Source organism: Lissotriton vulgaris, unplaced genomic scaffold, assembly GCF_964263255.1.
Source record: "Lissotriton vulgaris unplaced genomic scaffold, aLisVul1.2 SCAFFOLD_428, whole genome shotgun sequence".
Lineage (NCBI taxonomy): Eukaryota > Metazoa > Chordata > Amphibia > Caudata > Salamandridae > Lissotriton > Lissotriton vulgaris.
This window is the reverse complement of record NW_028254502.1, coordinates 1203462-1225350: the sequence shown is the minus strand read 5'-3', so window position 1 is coordinate 1225350 and position 21889 is coordinate 1203462. Positions and strand designations below refer to the sequence as shown.

General features: G+C 44.3%; 1 protein-coding gene across 1 annotated transcript in view; it reads left to right on the top strand.

Annotated features, from left to right (window-relative positions):
* The window catches only part of LOC147659522 (uncharacterized), a 74302-nt gene extending 60398 nt beyond the window's left edge, over positions 1-13904 (top strand). The window contains exon 2 of the mRNA XM_086951675.1: positions 11434-13904. Coding sequence (XP_086807801.1) covers positions 11453-13315 — 1863 coding nt within the window. The 5' untranslated portion in view covers positions 11434-11452 and the 3' untranslated portion in view covers positions 13316-13904. The remainder of the gene's footprint in view (positions 1-11433) is intronic.
* The last annotated feature ends 7985 nt before the right edge of the window (positions 13905-21889 follow it).

Below are 21889 nucleotides of genomic sequence, written 5' to 3'. Positions count from 1 at the left end.
CACATGACGTTGCCAGGCAATGCAAAAGTCTCTGCATTCATGCCACTGCGCCCAGGGACTGCATGGAAGCCCCACATGCTGCTGCCAGGCACTGTATAAGTCACTGAGCCACATGCCTCTGCTCTCCGGCTCTGCATGGACGTCTCTGTGCTGTATGGTGCTATGCTAGTCTCTGTGCTGCATGCCTCTGCACCCTGGTGCTGAAGGTCTCTGTGCTCCGTGCTTCTGCGTCCATGTCCTGACTGGACATCTCGGGGTGGCGGGGCTGGAAGTCTTGAGCAGGATTCCTCAGTGGCCAGGCACTGGCAGTTAAGTCTTTGTGCTGCGCGCTCTGAACCCTGGCACTGCCAAGAAGCCTCTGTGCTGTCTGACTGTGCCCTGCGCACCGCCTGATGAAGGGGTCCAGGGTGCGCCCTCCCCGGCTCCTTGCATGCCAGATACATAGCATTACAGGAATGCTAAACGGTCAGTGCTGTCTCTCGTCTTTCCTCCTTCTGGAGGCCTAACAGATGAGTTTCAGGGAACGCTTGCCCATTTTTAAGAACTGGACCAGCTTGTCTCTGGTGCGCTGCTTCAGCGCCATCAGCGCCCTCGCCTTCTCATCCAGGTCCTGCTCGATGTCGAAGATGATCTTGGCGCGCTCCTCGGCTTTCTTGAAGAGTGAGGTTCTGATAATAGAACACCTGGCTTTGAAATTGATAGGGTAATTGTTTAGTTCTTGTTCTGTCCCTTTGTACCTAGATTCTGGAGTGAATATATTTTAAAACGAGCTGCTGAGACGGAAGGACCCTAGGAAAGGCAACGCTCATCATCCAACCTTTGTTCATCAAAGTGTTTTCAGTAATAATGCTTATTTTCCACACTGTAGAAAGCTGAAAGCTGTCCGATACAGCTGAACTATATAGGATGCAGACATGAGTTTGCAACAAGCACATATTTGCTAGCCTTACTTGCATTTTTGGTTGTGTTCGAATTATTAACTTGCCCAGAAACATGCAAAGCTTTAGCTGAGAAGAACCATTAATGGGACAAACCAAGCACAATGTTTAAATTGAGAACTTGATGGTATACTGACATCACGCCGAACAAAGGTATTGTTTGAAGTGCAATGCAAGGATTATAACAGACGTTTGAACATATTACAAATAAAACAAGCGAAAGCACGCCATGCGCGCGTTGTGCAGAAACGCTGCAAGACAGCGAAAAAAAGAGCAGGCAGGCTGGCAGCGACCTGAGAAAGAAGGAGGGGAGGAGCGAAGACATATAGTGCATCTATCTCACGTCGCGAGTAAAGCATCCAGACCCCACATGCACATCTTCTGTCCGTCCTCGGGCACATCTGAAATCCGTATTGATTCCAAAAGGCCCTCTTATGGCGAGAGCAGCGCATGCGTGCTGCTAATGCCAGGCGAGACTTAAAAAGTGGGGCACACACAAGCAGTGACGGCTTTCAGTGGTTTTTAGCCTCCTGGGGACATCAGTGGTAGTTGGGTAATCTTCTCTAGCAGCCTTTTCTGCCATTGTGTGTACTTTGAAGGAGAGCTAAGGCAACTTACAATCCCACTATAAAATATAATTAATGGATCAACTCAGTTATGAGAACCACAATGGCTTCATGGTTGAACTGGGGTTGCACTTCTGGTATAAGAATATGGTATTTGATTTTATATCGCCATGGATTTTGCAGTGTTTATTTAAAAAAAATTTTTTTTTTATTTATTTCATTTATAAAGCGCTCTATCACCTGACGGCATCCTGGCGCTGGCAAACTCGAAGTAAATGGCAAGAAGGCGAACAACAGAGCAACACGAGCAAACTACCTCAGGGCAGTGCAGCAACTAAATTTTTGGAAACAGCAGTGTTTTTAATCTTCTTCTAAAAAGGAGATCCCTGACCTGTCTCCGTTCCATAGGAAGCCCGTTCCACAACCTGGCCGCAGCAGCCGTGAAGGTTCTGCCACCAGTTCTAATTTTCCTAAACCTCGCGATCTTAACTAATCTAGCCGAGGCAGAACGAAGGTTTCTGGCTGGAACATACCACTGAAATTTCCTCTGCAACGAGACAGGACCCAACCCATGCAGGGCTTTAAACACTAGACAGAGGGACTTGAACTGAATTCTCTGTCCCACCGGGAGCCAATGCAATTCTGCCAAGGCCCGGGAGGACGAGGACCTTCTGGCCAGCCCAAAGCGAGTTTAGCTGCGGTCGACTGAATTCTAAGAAGTCTGTCCAAAAGAGATTTAGGAGATTCAAGCAGAAGGGCATTACGATAGTCCAGTCTGCTCAATACTGTACTCTGTACAGCTAATACCCATGTTTGAGGAGGTAGTAAAGGAAGAATTTTACGTAGAGATCTAATAATTGCAAGGCAGCTACTCACCGTTCTGGTGACCTGAGCTTCCATGGTCAGCTTATTATTAAACATGATGCCCAGGTTACGAACCTTATCCACTGGTCCACTGCTGTTGACATATCACTAGGCCAGAAGTTACTTAGCAGCACTGAGGGAACCCTATCCGCAGAACAGAAGAGTACCTCTGTCTTGCCGGCGTTAAATTGTAGAGAGTTGCCCTTCAGCCACTGAGCCATGTCACGCAAGCAGCAGTGGAACTCCTCAACAGAGGTAGACTGCTCTCCCTCCAATGAGAAAATGAGCTGTGTGTCGTTGGCGTAATTTGAGATGTTAATCCTGTGCTCTTTAACAACTGCAATCAGAGGTTTCATATATATGTTAAAAAAGAATTGGGCTGATTGCCGAGCCCTGTGGCATTCATGTGTGATGTTAGTCAGATCCGACCGATAAGGAGGAAGAGACACTGCATGCGTTCTACCCGTGAGGAAAGATTGAAACCATTGAAGAGCACAGCCCTTCACCCCCACCTTTTCCAGCCTGCTCAACAGGGTCCCATGGTTGACCGTGTCGAACGCGGCAGACAGGTCAAGCAGAATAAGAACCACTATCTGATCCCTGTCTGCCCGCGACCGAAGTTCATCCATCACGGTCACCAGGGCCGACTCTGTACCATGAGCAGGCCGAAAGCCGAACTGAGCCACCTCCAGCAATTTATGCTGCTCCAGGTGATTGGAGAGCGTCCTGCTGACCACTTTCTCCATAATGTTAGCCGGAAAGGGCAGGAGGGAGATCGGCCTATAGTTCTTGGGACATTCTGGATCCAAAGAGGCCTTTTTGAGCAAAGGGGTTACCAATGCTTGTTTCCACTGCAATGGCACTACACCACTGTTGAGAGTGTGCAGTATCTTAGCACTAGAAAGGAAAGTTTTGCTATTACCACTGAAGGAAACTCCTTTTATAGATTTCAGGAGGATGGCCGGTTAAGCAGATTTTTTAGCAAATTTCTAAGTCACTGAGGTTTTACTGGATAGTGCAAATAGGTTCTGTGTATAAGGAAGCAGCAGCATGTTCATAGACTTCCACTGTTGTAAGATGCCAAGAAGATATTTCCTTATTTCCCTGTCCTAATTTTTAATCCTCAGATATTCTGATGCTGGCCATAATAAAACACTATCCCTCCAGCTTGTGGTTACTTCTCTGATCTCGGTGGCTTGATAAAATGTGAGCAGTTTTCCTTTTTCTGTGCGTGTTTTCTAAATTTGCACCAACAAATGGAGTTTCTACACATATTTGAGGAGACTGGTCGACATACACTGTTGCTGTTTTCCCCATGGGCATGTCCTTTTCACACTACACAGTTACACCAAGCATTAGTTCTATTCTTGCTTGTGACTCATTAGTTTTCTCAAATGTACCTTTCTCCCTCGACTCGTACCACACCTTTTTTGTGTTACTGACCCTAAATCTCTTACTACTACTACCTGTCTTGCAGCTCATATTATATCCATGCTTCCCATCTACCCCAGTTCTATTTGTATTGCTCTCCTTCTCTACTCATCAGCTCTATACCCAACTCTCCACTCCCCACGTCTCTTTCATACCGTGTGAACTTCCTACTAAGTTCTTGGCTCCTACTCTGACCTCACTACCTTTGCACGTCTCTCCTAGTCTTTTCCTAATGTAGTAAAATCTCTTCTCATCATTCTTGAACAAAAACTTTATCTCGTCTTTCCATTCTTCCATAAACCAGAGGTTCCGACCTCACCTAAAATAAGCTCCTGGCTATCTCTCATATCTAGTAATTTCTTCTTCTGTATACCACAGAATACAGGACCAGTGAACAAGAACTGGCATGACCTTTTATGGATTAATATCAGACTCCTCTCCTATCCAATGTTTATTACGAAACCTGTCCTTTTGGTGAAGCGGCTCCTATTTTTCACAAAGCCAAACTCCCACACTCAGGGAGAAAACTCCCTACATGTCAGGGTCATTTCTTTGTTATAGAATAAAGAAATGCCCCCTTTGGGAGTTTGGTTCTATAAACAGAATGTTGAGCAGGTCTGAGTCCTTTAAACAGTTTGGTGATGTAAGAAAGGGAGTGGGGGGAGCAGGTAGGTGGGTAACTATGCTCTATCTTTAGCCCTTATGGTGGACCAATGGACCCTCTGTGTTTTTTGAAACATTAACTCAATTTTTGTATTTTTGTACAGATGGATTTTGATGGAATGCATGTTCTCTGGGTTTAATTATGTGACATGATAAGTACCTCAAAAATACTAAAAAGGGCAGCAGCTTTTTTCTCTTCATAAATTGACTCTGCTTTCACCAAAGATTAATAAAGTTAAAGCAATTGATTGTGGTGTGCAGGAGGATAGAATCCTGTTACAACTAGAGGAAAATCCACTTTGAATAACGGCAAAAATCTTTTATTTGGTAAAGCTGGATACGGGAACTGGAGCCTTTGACTTTGTCAATCAATCAATATTTAGAAAGTGTGCTAATCACCCAATAGGGTATCCAGGGGCTTGCAGGCCCTGGATTATTATTCAAACAACCAGATCTTGAGGGCCATTTGCGATTCCAGATGTCAGGTGATGGTCCAGAGGTGCGTGGGGAGGCTGTTCCAAGTCTTTGCTGCAATGTGGGAGAAGGAGCGTCCTCCACTTCTGCTTCCGTAGATGCAGGGAGTATGGGCAAGTGAAAGGGAGGAGGAGCGGAGCGTTCTTGATGGTTGGTGGAAGTTCAGACGCTGGTTAATTTAGGCGGGCCCTTGGTTGTGTGGAGCATTTGTGTGCATAGGTCAGCAGCTTGAATTGGCATATTTTCTCTGCTGGGAGCCAGTGGAGTTGCCTGAGGTGGGGTGTGATGTGGGTTCGTCAGTAAGGCCAAGGAGGAGTCTGGCTGCGGCGTTCTGTATGGTCTTAAGTCTCTGTAGGCGGTGTGTGGCGATTCCTACGTAGAGGGCATTGCTATGGTCCAGTCAGCTGGTGGTGAGGGCTTGTGTCACGGTACGTTTCATGTGTAGGGGTACCCACTTGAAGATCTTACGTAGCCTACGCAGAGTGAGGAACAGGGCGGAGGAGACAGCGTTGATCTGTGATTTCATGGTGAGCTTGTTGTCATTGATGATTCTGAGGTTTCTGGCATGGCTGGAGGGTGTGCCTGCAGGTCCTAGGTCTGATGGCCACCAGGAGTCATTCTGTGTGTTGCTGCTGTTGCCAAACATCAGTACTTCCATCTTGTCTGTGGTCAGCTGCAGGCAGTTGTTCTTCATCCGGTCGGCGATGTTGGTCATGTATCTGTGGAAGTTGGCTCTCGTGGTTGGGGGGTCGTGGGCGAGTGAGAGGATGAGTTGGGTGCTGTCTGTGTAGGAAATTATGTTGAGACAGTGGGATCTGACGATTTTGGCCAGCGGGTTCATACATGCATTGAAGAGTGTGAGGCTGAGGGATAAGCCCTGGGCTACTGGTGATCTCCTTGGGTTAAACGGTGGGAGGTGGATCCTCTGGGTTCTTTCGGTAGGGAAGTAGATGATCCTTCTAAGCGCGTCCCCTTGAATGCTGATGTGGTGGAGTCTTTCGATCAGTGTGCGGTGGGATATGGTACCGAAGGCTTCCAAGAAGTCGAGGAGGATCAAAGTCGAGTAGCTGTTTCTGCTCCAGGTGTATCATGAGTTGATTGTTGATGATCTTTTCCAGTACCTTCGTTGCGAATGGTAGCAGGGAGATTAGCTGATAGTTTTTAGGTCTTGCCTTTTCGGAAAATGGAGAGAATTCAAGTGCTCAAAATGCTCGTCAAACCAAGGGCTTTTTGGTGCGATTTTCTTTGAGTTCACGTGAATCACGTGACCAAACAAGCACGAGCATCAGCCGCCCTCCTAATTGCATTTTTTCACGGCCGCCACCACATCAAAGGGCTTCTCCCAGCGTGCGCTCTGCGGCTCCTCCTCCCCTAATTATTCATGGCTGGCCGGCCGTACTTTCAGTTTCCCGGCCGCTCTTGTTTTATTTGAGTATTTTCGCAGGGCTTTGCCTGCAGACTCATCCCCTCTGCTTAATTCGGTTTTAAATACAAATCCAGCTTGTTAGACAGTGTGCATTTTAATGGAGATATGAGAACAACGTGCCTGTTTATTGAACATTCACTTTCAGCGGAGATCCTCTCATTTGCAGTGCTTTTATAAAAGCAAAAGCAGCTTTACACAAAATGTCAACACTGTTAGGTATTTCGAAAAAACACCGATGTTTACATGCAGCTACTTAATGAATGGAAGTGCGGTTTATCGGCTTACCACACTCCAGGAAAATACCACAGACGAACTCAGCAGCACACACATTCGAATGTTGCATAATGAAGACGCACACCAGCACGCAAGAAATGCTGAAATAACAACAAAAGCGAAAGAAGGTAAAGAAACAAGTGCCTGCCTCGAAACATCGCAGTTGCAGTCCGGGAGGTCGTCAGAATCCACGCTGCCGCTGCCGTCGTCGGACCCGCTGCCCGCACCGAAATCTGAAGCTCCACCGCGACCACCATGGCCATCAACGGCTTGAACATCACAAATAAGTTTATTGGAAGCAAATCTTCCGAATTTCAGAGTCGCATGTTAGGTTTTGTAGACCCAGCAGTGTGCCAACAGCACTAGTGAGCTTCTGACACGCTGCTCCGCGCATATCTTACGTATCTTGTTACGCGAGCCTCGGCGCAGACACAAGCTGGTCATGTTTCTAAATAAAACTTTTGCTCTGCGACAAGTGCCAGGCTAAGTCCCCTGGAATGCGCGGCACAGGCCAGGAGAGCACAGCCCTCACAGTCACAGTGATCGGGGAAAGACGAGGGCAGCAGCAGCGGCGCAACGCAAGATGGAGGCGTCCCCCAGCAATAATGACCGAATGTGCGGTATGAATGAAGAGTGACCCCCAGTTCCGCACCTCATGGACAGGAGAGGCCTATGCTACACAAGGCAGTTGTACTGCCCTCTGAGGACTGAAAGTGAAATGCCACTGTTCCACCGAGGAAGAGGTCAGCAAACGGAATGCATAAAGTACTCTGCAGTTTGAAGGGGAACATTTATGTACAAAACATAAACCTACGGACATCTACATTAATTTCTTATAATGCTTAAGTTAGACATTTTGGAAAGCAGTAGTAGTCAAGTCAGGAGGCGCGCAGAAACTTTTGTATAATACACAGAAGTATGCATCACTTCTTGACAAACCTGCTCCCAGATGCAGCATCAGTATGCACCTGTAGACCCAAGTTAGTTATCTTTGGTAACGCTCTTTCTGTTTCTGATGAGTGCTCTATCGCGCCACAGATTCCTCATCTTTAGAATATTCGCTGGACTGACCCCTGGAAACTTTCAGCAATTCTAAAGTACGCTGACATCAGCCAAATATGAGCATCACCCCAGTGCTCCTACGTCAGTTTCTTGCTTGGCTCTTCCAGCGCCCTCAGAAGCAGAGCATTTAACACTTGTCAGTACCAGTGTGCAGATTTATAACTTGGGATCTTTTTTAGATGTTAAAGGAGGCCCTTCACAGAACGCTTTTGCCCTTGGCGCATCTCCCAGGACCCGGATTATTGCAGGTAAAGTATCAAGAGCCCACACACCATGCCCCCAATCAAGTAAAAAAAAAAAGCCCGTTGCTTTTTCAGCAACCAGTCGCCAAAGAGGAAAAGAGGTGAATAATGTGGAAGGATAAACTTACCAGGCGGCTGCGAAGGGGGGGCCTCCATCATGTTGCAGACTGGGATTTGACTGGACACGGAGCGCGAGCTAATAGGATAATGTGGCTGTGATGTGAGCGAGTACAGCCTGCTCCTCGTCCTGAAACTAGTCGACCACCTCTTGTCCCGAGGCTGTCCACATAATTAGACAGCCCGCGGGCGCACTGTTTTTAATGTTGGTATGGTAAGCACATTTAAATTAAAATCCCTGTTTGGTGCTTATTCTTAACCAATTTTAAACCCACTTATTTTGGTTTCTTTTCTTGACACCTTCTTTAGCACTGCACACCCCAGTCCCATCTTTTTTTACCACGTATTTACATCTAGTGGTATATCACACTGTCATCTCTCTTTTCTAGTGAGGACACCCCCTACCACCGGGTTTACCTCCTAGGAGAGTTGTTCAATCCTCTGACGGGTGGTACGGAGAAAATCCCAAATGATGAAGGGCGCATCCGAATGGTGACTGATGGGTATTTTTCCTCATTCACAGAGAGCTCTCTGGGACATAGCCTGGGTGTAGAGGTGAGTTCTTGCTTGGTTTTCTTGTGTTGATGGGCACATTTACCTGAGACCCTCTGGTACCGTTTTTGTTGATTGCTCCTCGTCCTGACCTGCCGTAGTTTACGAATGGTGCTGGCGGCTAATTCCATCTCAGCTTGCAGCGCTTTAGGCAACGCCACCTGCAGATAATTACCCGGCCGTCTGCTGAGGCAATCAGCAGCGCTGCTCTCGAAGAATAACACGGGGGTCCATAGCAGGGCCACGCGACCGGTCCGGCGCGCTCTCCTCTCTGCTACCGGAGGTCAAGACAGGCAGGGATATCCTTAAATTGCACAGCCAACGAAACTCCTGGGCAAATGTGGTAAGGGGATAAATAAGGGCACGGCGAAAACATGGCAACAGTCACCGCATGCAAAACTCGATTGCTGTTTAATTTCCTACCCCACCACCATACACGCATACAACCACTCACACATACAACCACTCACACATACAACCACTCACACATACAACAACTCACACATACAACCACTCACACATACAACCACTCACACATACAACCACCCACACATACAACCACCCACACATACAACCACCCACACATACAACCACTCACACAACTACACACACAACCACACACACACAAACACACACATCTGTCGCCCTCACTCTATCTATTCCCCTCACTCTATCTATCTATTGCCCTCACTCTATCTCTCTATCGCACTCACTCTCTATCAATCTATCTATCTATCGCCCTCACTCTATTTATCGCCCTCACTCTATCTATCGCCCTCACTGTCTATCTATCTATCGCCGTGACTCTGTCTATCTATCTATCGGACTCTATCTATCTATCTATCGCTCCATCCCCAGCATCACTCGGGGGCACCACAGCATCACTCAGCACCACCACAGCATCACTCAGCACTACCACAGCATCACTGGTTCAAATATGTTCTCTCAATGTTTGAAGCTTTATTGCAAATGTCACAAAAAAATGTTAATATTTCACTTCTGTTCTTGGATTTTAGTCAATGAACATAATCTTCACAACAGTTATTTACAAAAGTTTAAGCTATTGCCATTAAAAAATACAATCACTTTTATTTAATTATTAATTAATTAAAAAAATTAAAAGCCAATGTTAATTGTAATATCAATACATCTAAGTAAAGGCAGTACAAAACATGTGACATTACAAATACTAAAAGTGTCACATATGCTAAAGTTAAAAGTATTGGCATTGTAAATCACAAAACATAAATATAAAATGTCATTTACAAAACCAATAGCTCCAACTTTCCTACTGCAAGACCTATTGGCAACGCCAGTGCTTGTTGAGTTTGCTAGGGTCGGCGGAGGGTTTTTTGAGTAGTGGTCTGACTTTGGCGTGTTTCCAAGCATCGAAAAATGTTGCAGTGATGATAGAGGTGTTGAGTAGGGTGGTGAGTTCCTGACCGCTCCTTTGATATTAGAGGTTGAAGATGAGGTGCGGGCAAGGGTCTGTGGGAGCTCTCAAGTGGGTGGGTTTCATGGTGCAGCTGGGTGGAGAGGATGTTCCAGGTGGCCAGTGTGCGGTTAGTGTTGGTTACAGTGGCAGCGTATCTGTCAAGGAAGTCCGTAGGTGTAGGTTGGGGATCGGAGTTTCTGTATATGGCTGTGGACTTGACGTGGAAGATGTGGGCGAGGTTGTCGCACAGCTCCTGTGAGGGTGTGACATTGTTTTTGCTGGCAGCCAGGTTGGAGAATTCTTTAACAATGTTTAAAAGTTCCTTGGTGTTATTGCCGCTGGTTTCGATGCATGCAATAAGGGCTGTCTTCTTTGTTGCCCTCAACAGCCGGTGTTAGAGGTTGAGGGAGGTCCTGAAGATTGCCCTGTCGGAGGTGTCCTTGCTGGTGCACCATCTCCTCTCCGACTGTATGCTCTCTCGTTTCACTGTACCACCTGGCCTTTTTAAGGATTTTCTCTGAATGTTGCTCTTGATGAGGACGATGTTGTCTGCGCAGTTGGTGATTCATGCATTGTTGTTTTTCACTCCCTGTTTAAGGTTGGTGGTGGTAGCAGGGTTGAAGGTGTTGAGGGCATTCGCCCAGCTGGTCTTTGAGATTTTGTTCCGCCTCTGGTGGGGGGAGGGCATTGGCCATCTTGGGGGTCGCAGTGTGGGGGCTGGAGATGCGGAAATGGACGATGGAGTGATCAGTCCATGTGAGTTGTGACATGGCTGTATTTGACGTGGTTGCTCGAGGTGAAAAACAGCGTGTGTCCTGCAGTGTGTGTTGGGCCATGGACGATCTGGGTCAGTCCGAGGCTGCTCATACTGTTGAGGAGGTGTGCAGTATTTTTGACATAGTGGTTGTCTATGTGGAAATTTAGGTCGCCAAGGAAGATGTAGACCATAGAGTCTAAGGCTTGGGGAGCAATGAAGTCTAAAATGGTGTTGCAGAAGCTGGAGCGGGGGCCTGGAAGTTGGTATGTGAGAGTGCCTTTGATGGTTGTCTTGTCATCTGTGTGTAGCTTGAAGTTGAGATGTTCTATGGGGGTAGTGATATTGTCAGTGGTGGTACATGGTATGGTCCCTTTATGGATGATGGATGTTCGTCCTCCCGCCTTGTTGGTTCGGTGCAGCTAATGCCTTGCTTAATAACTCAGTGGGAACATCAGGTTTGCACCTTTTACATGTAGCTAACGGTAGCCATAGAAATGTTCTTAAACTGGTACTAGTGATTATTCTGTAATTAAAGTTTAATGTATGTTTTCTTCATAATGTTCTCCTGAAAAGTTGTCTTATGCCTTGACTTACCATTTAATATTTTGATTTGTTTTTCTTTTCATTTCGGAGGGGAAATACGCCTTAAAATATGGAGGAGAATGATGCTGATGCTCGCACCAACCGTGAGAAAATCAATACCTCAAAGGACAATAGTGCTTCGACTGCAACACTAACAGAAAAGAAACTGTTTTCCTGCACACAGTGTGAAAAGAGCTTTCCACACAAGGGACATCTTGTGTTACATCAAAGGACCCATGTGGTAGTAGGCTCATTTCCATGCACAGAATGTGAAATGGTCTTTCCTCGAAAGTCGCACCTTATGATACATCAGAAAGTCCACGCCGTTGAGAGAACATTTTCTTGTCCGGAGTGTGAAATGACCTTTCCACGAAAGAGACTTCTTGTGGTACATCAAAGAATCCACAATGCTGACATATCGTTTACCTGCACACAGTGTGAAAGGATCTTCCAACGCAAGGCACAACTTGTGTTACATCTAAAAACCCACACTAGAGAGAGATCATATTCTTGCACAATATGTGAAATGAGCTTTCCTCTAAAGGCACTTCTAATTGTACATCGACGAATCCACAATGTAGCCAGATCTTTTTCCTGCACTCATTGTGAAAGACACTTTCCTCGTAAATCTCTACTTGTGCTACATCAGAGAACCCACTTTAGAGAAAGATCATTTTCTTGCACAGAGTGTCAAATGAGCTTCTCTCGAAAATCACATCTCGTTGTACATCATAGATTCCATGCTGCTACTAGATCATTTTCTTGCACAGAGTGTGAAATGAGCTTTCCTCTAAAGACACAGCTTATGTTACATCAGAAAATCCACACAGGAGAGAAAATATTTTCTTGTGCACAATGTGGAAAGAGCTTTCCTCATCGGGGGCATCTTGTTTTACATGAGAGAATCCACATGGTGGACAAGCCCAAGTCCAGCACAATGGATCATAATAGGTTTGGTACGAAGGTGAGTTTTTTACACCACCAGAGAATTCACAGGGAAAAGACACCATTTACCTGCACTGAGTGTGGGAAGATTTTCAGTCAGATGGCGTTTCTGTTAAGGCATAGGAGAATGCACACTGGAGAGAGACCTTTTTCTTGCCCTCAGTGTGGAAGGTGTTTCAGTCAGAATGGAAATCTTCGAACGCATCAGAGAAGAATTCATGCTAAGAGATTTGAAGACTTTAACCTCGAGAGGCATCCTAACACAGCCCAGCTTAGGGATACAAACTACAAGAGGCGCTTGAAAGCTCTAGCACAGAAGCGCTTTTCCCGTATACATAATTTTCAGAGAGGTTTTGTAGGGCACCAGAGAGCCCAAGCTAGACCCTACTTTTGCAAAGTGTGTGAAAAACGCTTCAGTCGATTATCTAATCTCGTAAAACACCAAAGAAAAGACTTTTGCCAGGTCCAGCACAGAGATAATGACTCACTGAGAGGGAGATTCTACACAGGAAGCTTGTACAGGAAACCATTACTACCGGAAAATGAACCAACTGACAGCGAAAACGAAGATGACTATGATCTTTTAGAAAGGGTGAGATCTATCAACTGGGATCCGAGGAAGAGAAAACATCTCCCGTTTGGACGAATTCATGCTGAAATGCATACAAAAAATAATCTTAACAAGAACTTAGATAAAGAATTGAAGGCACCTGTTGTCCATTCCCGGCCAGTTGTTCTGAAAGCAGCGACATTCGTTTTCACATCTCTTACAGCTGCAGGACCACAAGCATCCTCTCCACCAGAAACAACGGCGGAGGAGCCCATGAAAAAAAACATTCAAGCTCCTACCCTTTCTTCAGTGTCACTGCCTATGGTGCCTCTGGCTGAGCCACAACCAGAATCTAACTCTGCAGGGGTTGTAGTTGAAACTTTTCATCTAGAAAGCAAAAAGGGAGACCCACTTCCAGATGAGAACACCCTTGCGTAATGCCATAACTGCTTGTGTTTCAGTTTATTTGGAAACTTTGTTTAGGACAGTCCTACTACACACAGAAGGCTGGTGAGTAGCCTTGAGGGAACAGGAAGTAGAATTCCCGCAATTGCCTTCATTGAATGATAGACGTGAGAGTCAAAGACAACACAAGAGGTATTTCTAGAAAAATCCAGCCGCCTTGCGTTTTGTAGCTTCCTATACATATGAGTAGGACTCTTGAGGAAAACTGCAGTTTTCGGGACTAGGACCACTGGTATTGACCTTAAACCCCCCAAACACGCACAACATTTTCTTTTTACCTAGCTCTCTTCCTAAATGTATTTATTTTAAGTATTTTATCTTTGCTGCTTTATAGCATAATCATTCAAAGCCACCATCCCGAAATGAAAGAAGGATGCATGATTTGGCTGGACGTGAAAAGAACAGATTTGTGGAAGTTGTTTTCATTTTTGGGTTTGTATGAAATTTAAGAAGACATTTATTCTAATATTTCTCTGAATGTGTTAAGCGTTCTGGCATTGTGTAGCATTGTTGTCCCATATAAATCTTACAAATAAATGATCAATTAATATATTTCACAAGGTCTCTGATGCCAATTGTCAGCTTTTGGAAGCCACTATTCACAAACAATTTATGTCCCAGGGATAAGTAAGATGTTACTGAGGTAATCAAGTAAACAGATTACAAAAGACATCAGAGCAGTGCAAAGATTAAAAGATTTACGATGCACATGTATGTTTCGAGATTGAATTTGGTCTGAATTCCTTCACCTTACACTAGTCAAAAACAGCAGATTCCAGTTGTTGCTGTATTGTCTTCAGACTTAATTTAATCTCTTTTCTGTTCATGGGTTTTCACTCCGCAGTCCTGGAGCCAAGTTATATTGAGTTTTGTGTTTGCACTGCATCCTCCATAGTTTTTTCTTTACTACATGTACCAGGGCAAACCTTGCATTCTTTTCCCCTACAGGTTGTTGATTGCATTAATACCCTAGGATTTGTTTTTTACCGTAGTCTGAAAATAAGCTAAATATGTTGTCTTGGTGTGTTTTCTCCATGACCATTTATACGATTTAGAGTACCCTTCAAAACAAATGTATGACGTTACAACGCATACATTTACAATGCATGCCTTTACAACGCAGTTTAAACATCGCAACATCCTTTACAATGCATTCTTTTACATAGCATACCATTAAATTGCATTTTCAGAAACTACGTTTACAATGCATTCCATTACATCGCATTATACCTTTACAACACATACCATTACGAGCATGCCATTACATTGCATTTAAGGTAAGTGTAGGATAGTATAGGGGTAATATTTAATATTGTAACTCTAGTGAGTGCAACAGTAGGGTAAGTGTCGGATAGTGTAGGGGTAAAAATTACTATTCTAACTTCAGTGAGTGCAACAGTAGGGTAAGTGTCGGATAGTGTAAGGGTACTATGTGTTGTAATGGTATGCGTTGTAATGACTTGCGAAGTAATGCCTGCGTTGTAGTGGCCTGTATTGTAGTGACATGCATTGTAATGACATTTGTTGTAGTAACATGCAATGTAATGGCTGTGTTGTAATGACATGCTATGTAAAGGATGTTGCGATGTAATGACTGCTATGTAAAGGTAATGCGATGTAATGACTGTGTTGTAAAGGTTGTTTCCCTTCAAAACAGTAAACATTGTGAAGCCTTTCTCATGAGCTTGAGTGCTCACCGGTGCAGGTTCTCCAGGAACTTCAAAAAGTCGTAGGCACCTCCAAGTGTCTGTTTTTCAAATATAGGCTTTGTTTACAGCAAAATAGGGTGGCCAGAACAATATAAAATATATCTGAAGCTACAATGTGGCCCTTTTTTTACCATAACTTCTGAGCGCCCTTTGATCGGGTCAGGCGATTTAGATGGATTAAACCAAATTTTCCAGTATCTTGGCAAAAAAAATTCAAAACGCCCTTGTCCCATAATCCAACTATTACAGTTGAATAGGAGCTTACATCTAATTGGCCGGGGTAACCCGTCCTCACTCCCAAAAGTCCATGTTATTGAATTGTTCACTCTATTGAAGTCCAGGAGAGACCAATTAACGACTCAAAGTGATCTCAGAGTCAGTGTTCCGAAATCAGATTTGCAAGTGATCTGGTGTAAAGCAGCAGCCCTAGCCGAGTTACATTGGCTCCCTTTGAAGCAACGCGTAGCTTTTAAAGCACTGTGCCTTGTTTTCAAAGCACTGCACGGAGCTGGACCCAGATTCCTGCAAAAATATTTGACCTGGTACACCCCTACCAGAACTCTCCGATCCGCCTCAGCCTGCCTTGTCATGGTACCTAGATTCAACAAGGTCAGGATAGGGGGAAGATCCTTCAGAGTGGCAGCCGCTATACTCTGGAACAGTTTGCCTGTCGACATTCGCCAAACATCGCAACTCCTTCCATTCAGAAAGCGGATCAAAACCTGGCTCTTTCCTTAATTCCCTCTCCGACAACCCGCTCCCAGTCTCCCGATACTTACCATTTTAGGAGTAATCTCTCAGCGCCAGGATGCCTGCTAGGTGACAGCTGCGCTATACAAATGTTTTAAATAAATAATAATAATAATAATATCATTGTGGTTCTAAACTTTGAAGGCTATTACTTTAAAAAAGGCAGGTAAAGTGTTTTGGTTGGGGAACGAACACCCACTGGTGTTGCAGTTTTTTAGCCAGAAAGGGAGAATTAAGACTTCCAATTGTTCCTAAAGAAGGCCTTCCCCCCTTTTACTTATGTGACAATGTTTTAAGATCTAATTTGAGGGGACACAGCACAGGTGTCCATCCATGTCCAGAAATGGTAGGATACGGTTGACCACAAACTCTGGGAATGCCACTGGTCATACTGGAGTGATGCTGGCTCGCTACACGTTTAGAACAGTAATGTCTCTTGTAGGTCTTCGATCCTCTTGCTACACAGACTTCTCTCAGTTCTAGGGAGCTGGTCCACAGTGTCCCTTGTAACTCCTACTTTGTCACAAAAAGGCATATACTGTATTCAGCCTATTGGGCCCTGTCCTTCGGGTATGGAGACAGTTCATATACATGCATGCCTGGTAGGGGAGCTCCCCTTCTTCTAGAGCAGTTCTCAGGTCACATCGCATCTTTCTGAGCCTTTGGGGTAGTTGTATCCGTAAGAGACACAACAGCAATCGGAGTGCGGTTCCTGCCCCTTTGTACTGGTACAGCAGAGAGTCCTCACCATGGAATTATCTAAAATATTCCAAATAGATTATCTACGTGCATGTGTGGCCTCATGGAGCACTTTTGTGTTAGCAGCTTGTTTTGAAAAAGTAGCATATATATTTTATATATTTCGAAAACTTGCCTAAATTTGCAACACATTCAGGCCCATATTAATGGCCAAGTCACACAGTGTAGGGCAGCAAGTCACCTTGCTGTACTGCACTGTGACCGGAAAAGGACCGACAATACAACCAATTCCTGTCCTTTTCCCAGCGCTGGCACCCTTTTGGCTCCCTGTGCCAACACAGACACCCTTGCACCATACTGCAAGGGTGCCTGCATTGCATTCACAATTGTTTTTGTGCAGGAAAGGACACATTACTGCACAAAAAGAATCCTGAGAGGCATATTCCCCTTTCTATGTGTGCTGCAGAATGCAGCACACATAGAAAGAGGAAGAAACGAGGATAAATGGAGATATTTCTCCTTATTACGTCTCCCCTAGGAAGGTGTAAGATTTTGGCACATTCTCAGGCTTACAAGTTCTTGTAAATCTGCGAATGCTTACAAAATAATGGAAGTTGCGTGGGACACCCATGCAACGCTCATGGAACACCTTCCCAGGGCAGAGTAACGTAGCGCAGCGATTTGTTCTGCATTGAATTGCATTACTCCAGGTTTTTGGAGTCGCTCACTCAGAGTGGCTTTGCATGGCTTCAAAAATCTGTCTTACAATTTGCCTCACTCTTGCACCAGTTTGCATGGTGCAAGAGCAAAGCAAATTGGGTTGGAAATATGGCCCTCAGTTTTTATTTCTTTAGCCAATCAACAAATTAAACATAACAGTACATTGGGCTGAAAATGCCACTTCTGTTTACCACTATAAATGGTGTGGTAATACAAACACAATGAAACAGTGAAAACTGTCCCTGTCCCCTTTCCGAATCTTTGAGACTGCATATTTTTATCATGGCTAGCATGTAGCCAGTTGTGAAGTGAGGAAGATCCCCTAAACATTTATCCTTTTTTTTATGTTGAATGTTAATTTTGACAAAAACACTAATTTTCCTTGTTTCTCTTGATGTCTTCAAACATCAGCTACATTTTTAGCCATTTTTTGTTTTAGTGAAGTGATTTTTACTTATTTTTGTAGGGTGTCTTCCTTTTTTTATGTCACTCGATCGGCCTTCATCTATTAGATAGTGGTAAGTGTGAAATAAACTAAATCTCAAACCAGTCCACAAACCAAAGTGGCATGACAAAGATGATTTATTGAACAAACAGCTCTGCCACAGTTAGTCCAGCAGCCTTCTAATTCAAACAGACTTGTGCTTATGATAAATAGAGAATACATTCTAGAAAGAATAGTAATACCTGTGTGTTTAAGAATAGGACTGTTGACTAGGGCCAGCACAATATATGTGTGTGTAGGATACCACCATGAACAACAAGAGAGAGAGGGTTTTAAGGTCATCTGAAAGGAACTCTCCTGGTCCCTCTATGTAATATAGTCAAAAACAACGAAAGAGCATCACTTGTTACACACACACACAAATTAACCAGCTCCGCAGTAATTCTGGCGCGAAGCACACCAGGTTGGTTTTAGACCTTCCTGGTGGGGCCCAATGATGAAGCATGTCACCAACTAGGTTAGTGAGTGAGGACCTTCTAAAGAATCAATTGTGATTCTTTTTCCACTCCTAGTTTCTCTTGAGAGGGACACTCTTTCGTTATTTTTAACTGACTGTGTAGGATACCACACATCTATCTCCCCTAAAGCAACAAATTAAACCTTATAGAAAATGCACAGAATAAATATAGACTAAACCTTAATATGAAGAATAAAAAATTAAACATAAAAAAAAATCAAAACACAGAATGAAAAATCAACACTCGCTCTCGCCCATCCTTTCTAACATTTCATCCAACCAGGAATTAATTCTTAATAAGGTTTTTCTGCACTTTCAAAAGGGTGTTCACCAGTAACTTGGTGAGGAGTTCGTGTATAAACTACAATCCTATTATTAATTCTATACTCCCCCAGCCACAAGTTTCTCCAAGGCAGTTGAATTCTTCCCTTAAGTGTCTTAATGAACTTTCCACAACACCATTAGTTTCTGGATGGTACAAAGCACACTGGCAATGCTCAATTTCTTTCTGTTTACAGAAAATTTGCATCTCATTTGAACAGAATTGAACTGTGTTATCAGTCAAAATTGAGGTTCGTAAACCATCCCTACCAAACTCCTCTCCTAGAAACGTTATGACACTCGTATTAAAGTTGCTAACCCACTTCACTTCAGACCATCTTTACAATAAGTAAATTAAAACAATAATGCATGGATAGATAGACACATTTGTATTGTTTCCAGTTATTTAAAGTCATCACAATCTAAAAGATGCAAATACTAAAACAGTAAAAACAATGAGAAGACATAAAATGGCTTATTCAGTTCCATCAACTTATTTCTATTCATTTAGCTCCTCGTACATCTTTAAAGTCCAATTCTAATACAAAGAAAGGAAAAATCGTAGTTATTCAAGAGGGTTACCAGTGGCCACAGTGACCTGGGAATAATTCAGGGCAGAAGCCGATCGTAGCCCCCTCCAGGCATTTAGGGACAGAAGCCCTTATGTAAGCCAGCAGCTACAAATCCCAGGTGGCCAAGAACTGCCTATTCTTGAGCCGTTTTGCCACCCTGCAGAAGACGTTTCATGCGGTTTTCTTGCCCCAAACCTCAGGTCAATGAGACGAATGCAGAAGAAAATTGGATTGATTGAGCTAAGGTGCTTCCTGCCATCTTATGTGCCCTGTCAGATATAAGTATCAACAGTCCCTGCAGTCCTGGGTCCAGGCAATCCTGAGGGGCCGGTTGTAGCCATATGCAAGGCTGTTTTGTTTCGCATCACAAACCTAGCCGAATCCTAGATGGCCAACAAGGATCTTTTATGTAATGTCAACGCATCACTTTTACAATGTACAGCAAGTACAAAAATGTATGTCTATATGTATAAAAAAAACTCAATAAAAAATATTTAATTTTTTTTAAAAACAAGGATCTTTTAAAAAAAGGCCAGGAAGTGCAGTGCAGGCAGCAAAAAGGAGTAAAACGGGGTTGTTTAGCTTCGCAATTGCAGGCTTGTTCTTATTTGGTCAACCAGGGTCTAGTATACCAAATAGACCAGTAAACTGAATAAAAGCCAGGGTCAGATAAAGTGCATGGTCCAAAGTTGTATAATGGGTTGGGTTAAGCGCGTTTCTGATCCAGGACTGGTGGGAGCTGGAGTGCAGTCAGTGCTGCATTTGGTTCTGGTAAAGAGAGGATGCAATGACCTACACCAGGCCAGTACAATCATTTAAGATTATTTAGTGCACTGTGCAAAGCGATTATATTGACCTTCGGCAGCTCTGACGAGTCCAATTTTGTCCTCAAGATGGAATAACCAGTAAGGGAAGTGCGGGTAGTGATCATTATGTGCAAGGCAAGTTTATTAGGCTTCGGAGACTCAAATGATTCTTCTTTGGCAGCAAGTTTCTTATATGCTGTAAGGACCTGCAGTGGCGTAGTGGTTTCAGCAAACTTTATCGCGGCAGAACCAGTATCTAAAAGACAGACTGCAGTTTAGGTAAGGTATAATGTAACGGCGTGAGACAGGTGAATTTTGGCTTTGCACTATAGTGTGATAATTTTGAATTGAGGGGCAGATGTTCGTAAATTGGACTGAATAGAGCAGGCCTGCAATAACCCTGCCATAGTGGACCACACCCGTTGCAGCCTCACCGGATTGATATGAACGGGGCTACTTGGAGGTGATGAAGGGCCTGGAAATTCCCCGTTTAGCATCCTGCAGGAGGCGAGTTCAGTAGATTGGGTAATTCTCTAAAGAATTTCACACCTTTGACTGATAGCTGCACATTCGTACCAGTCAGACATAAAGAAATGGCTGTGCTGCATTGTGTTCTACCCGAGTTATGGAACAACGTTTTCAGGCAATAGCACCTTAAGCTTTTTAAGACAGGAGAAATGCACACCGCATAGGTCAGACTTTCCTTCTTTTAGTTGCACACACGGCAGTTGTGTTCCGCTGAGCCAGTTAAATGCCCACATTTTTTTAAACATTTTATTGAATTGTACAGTACCAACCCGGCCAGCAGGTTGCACCTGATAACAAAGTATCCAAGAAACAACGACAATAGAGATATCAAAGGGTACTGTTCTTATATAAAACATGAGAAAAGAAACAAAGAACTGCGCGGAGACCGCCCCATACACCGCACAAAGGCAAGCAGGATTCAAAATACACATAGGACCAAGATAAGGAAAGATCCCATCGTACCTGTGGACCCACAAAGTACCCAGGAGACCATTTTTAAGGGGATTGCGAGGGAAGAGGAGGAAGGTCAATACCACAATAGGTAGCCCACCGGGACCAGATCTTTCTATGCTTTAGGGGGCAACCCCTAGCTTGGAACACCGCTATCTCGGCATCCATATAATTATCTAGCACTTATCACCACTTCCCTATCGTCGGTGGCGAGGTTCCCTTCCACAACTGGACTATGTCCCTCTTAGCAATCATCAAGGCTAGGAACAGTAGATGTGGCTTATACCAGTTCGCACAAATGTTTTCGTACAATGGAGCAGGAATAAACGGCAATCAAGGGGCGAGACCCAGGCCAACACCTCACCAAGGCAAGACGACACCCTGCGCCAAAAGGGTTTCAATGCTGAGCAGCTCCACACCGTATGAAGAAATGTTCCCGCCTCCCTTTCACATAACGGAGGGCACTACTCCCATCTTCCAAAGCCACATGGGGGTGTGGTACACTTGGTGTGTGTATTTGAACTGTATTAAACGGTATCTGGAGGCTACTGCTGCACCCCGAGGGCTAGCTATTGCTGTTATGTTGTCCTTCCTTATCTTGCATCTCCCTCATTAGATTCTAACCTCACTTGCTTAGAATAGGAATGTTTCTATGTTCTTAGAATAGGAATGTACTTGATATTCCAGGTCAGTTACGACCTGAAGCTGTTGGTGGATGAGGCAATTAAACTGGACTCCTGAACTTCATTTGATTTCCTGTTTGCTTTATTTGAGAAACACCACATTAATATTGGCGACGATCCTACCTCTGAAAGCCTCAACACGCAGCTGTCCCCATCTCGATCTACCTCCCCAGCGGCTGTACTGCATAGAAAGGAAGCGAAGTCTTCCCAGCGGCTGATGTGTCGAATCGAAAAGAAGAAAGAAAACTCCTTGGTGCGGTGAGGAGTACGGCGGGAGGTTATTTAAAAAAAAAAAGGGGGACGTAAAAGAAAGAAAATATATAACATGCGTTATTAAAAAGTGAAGC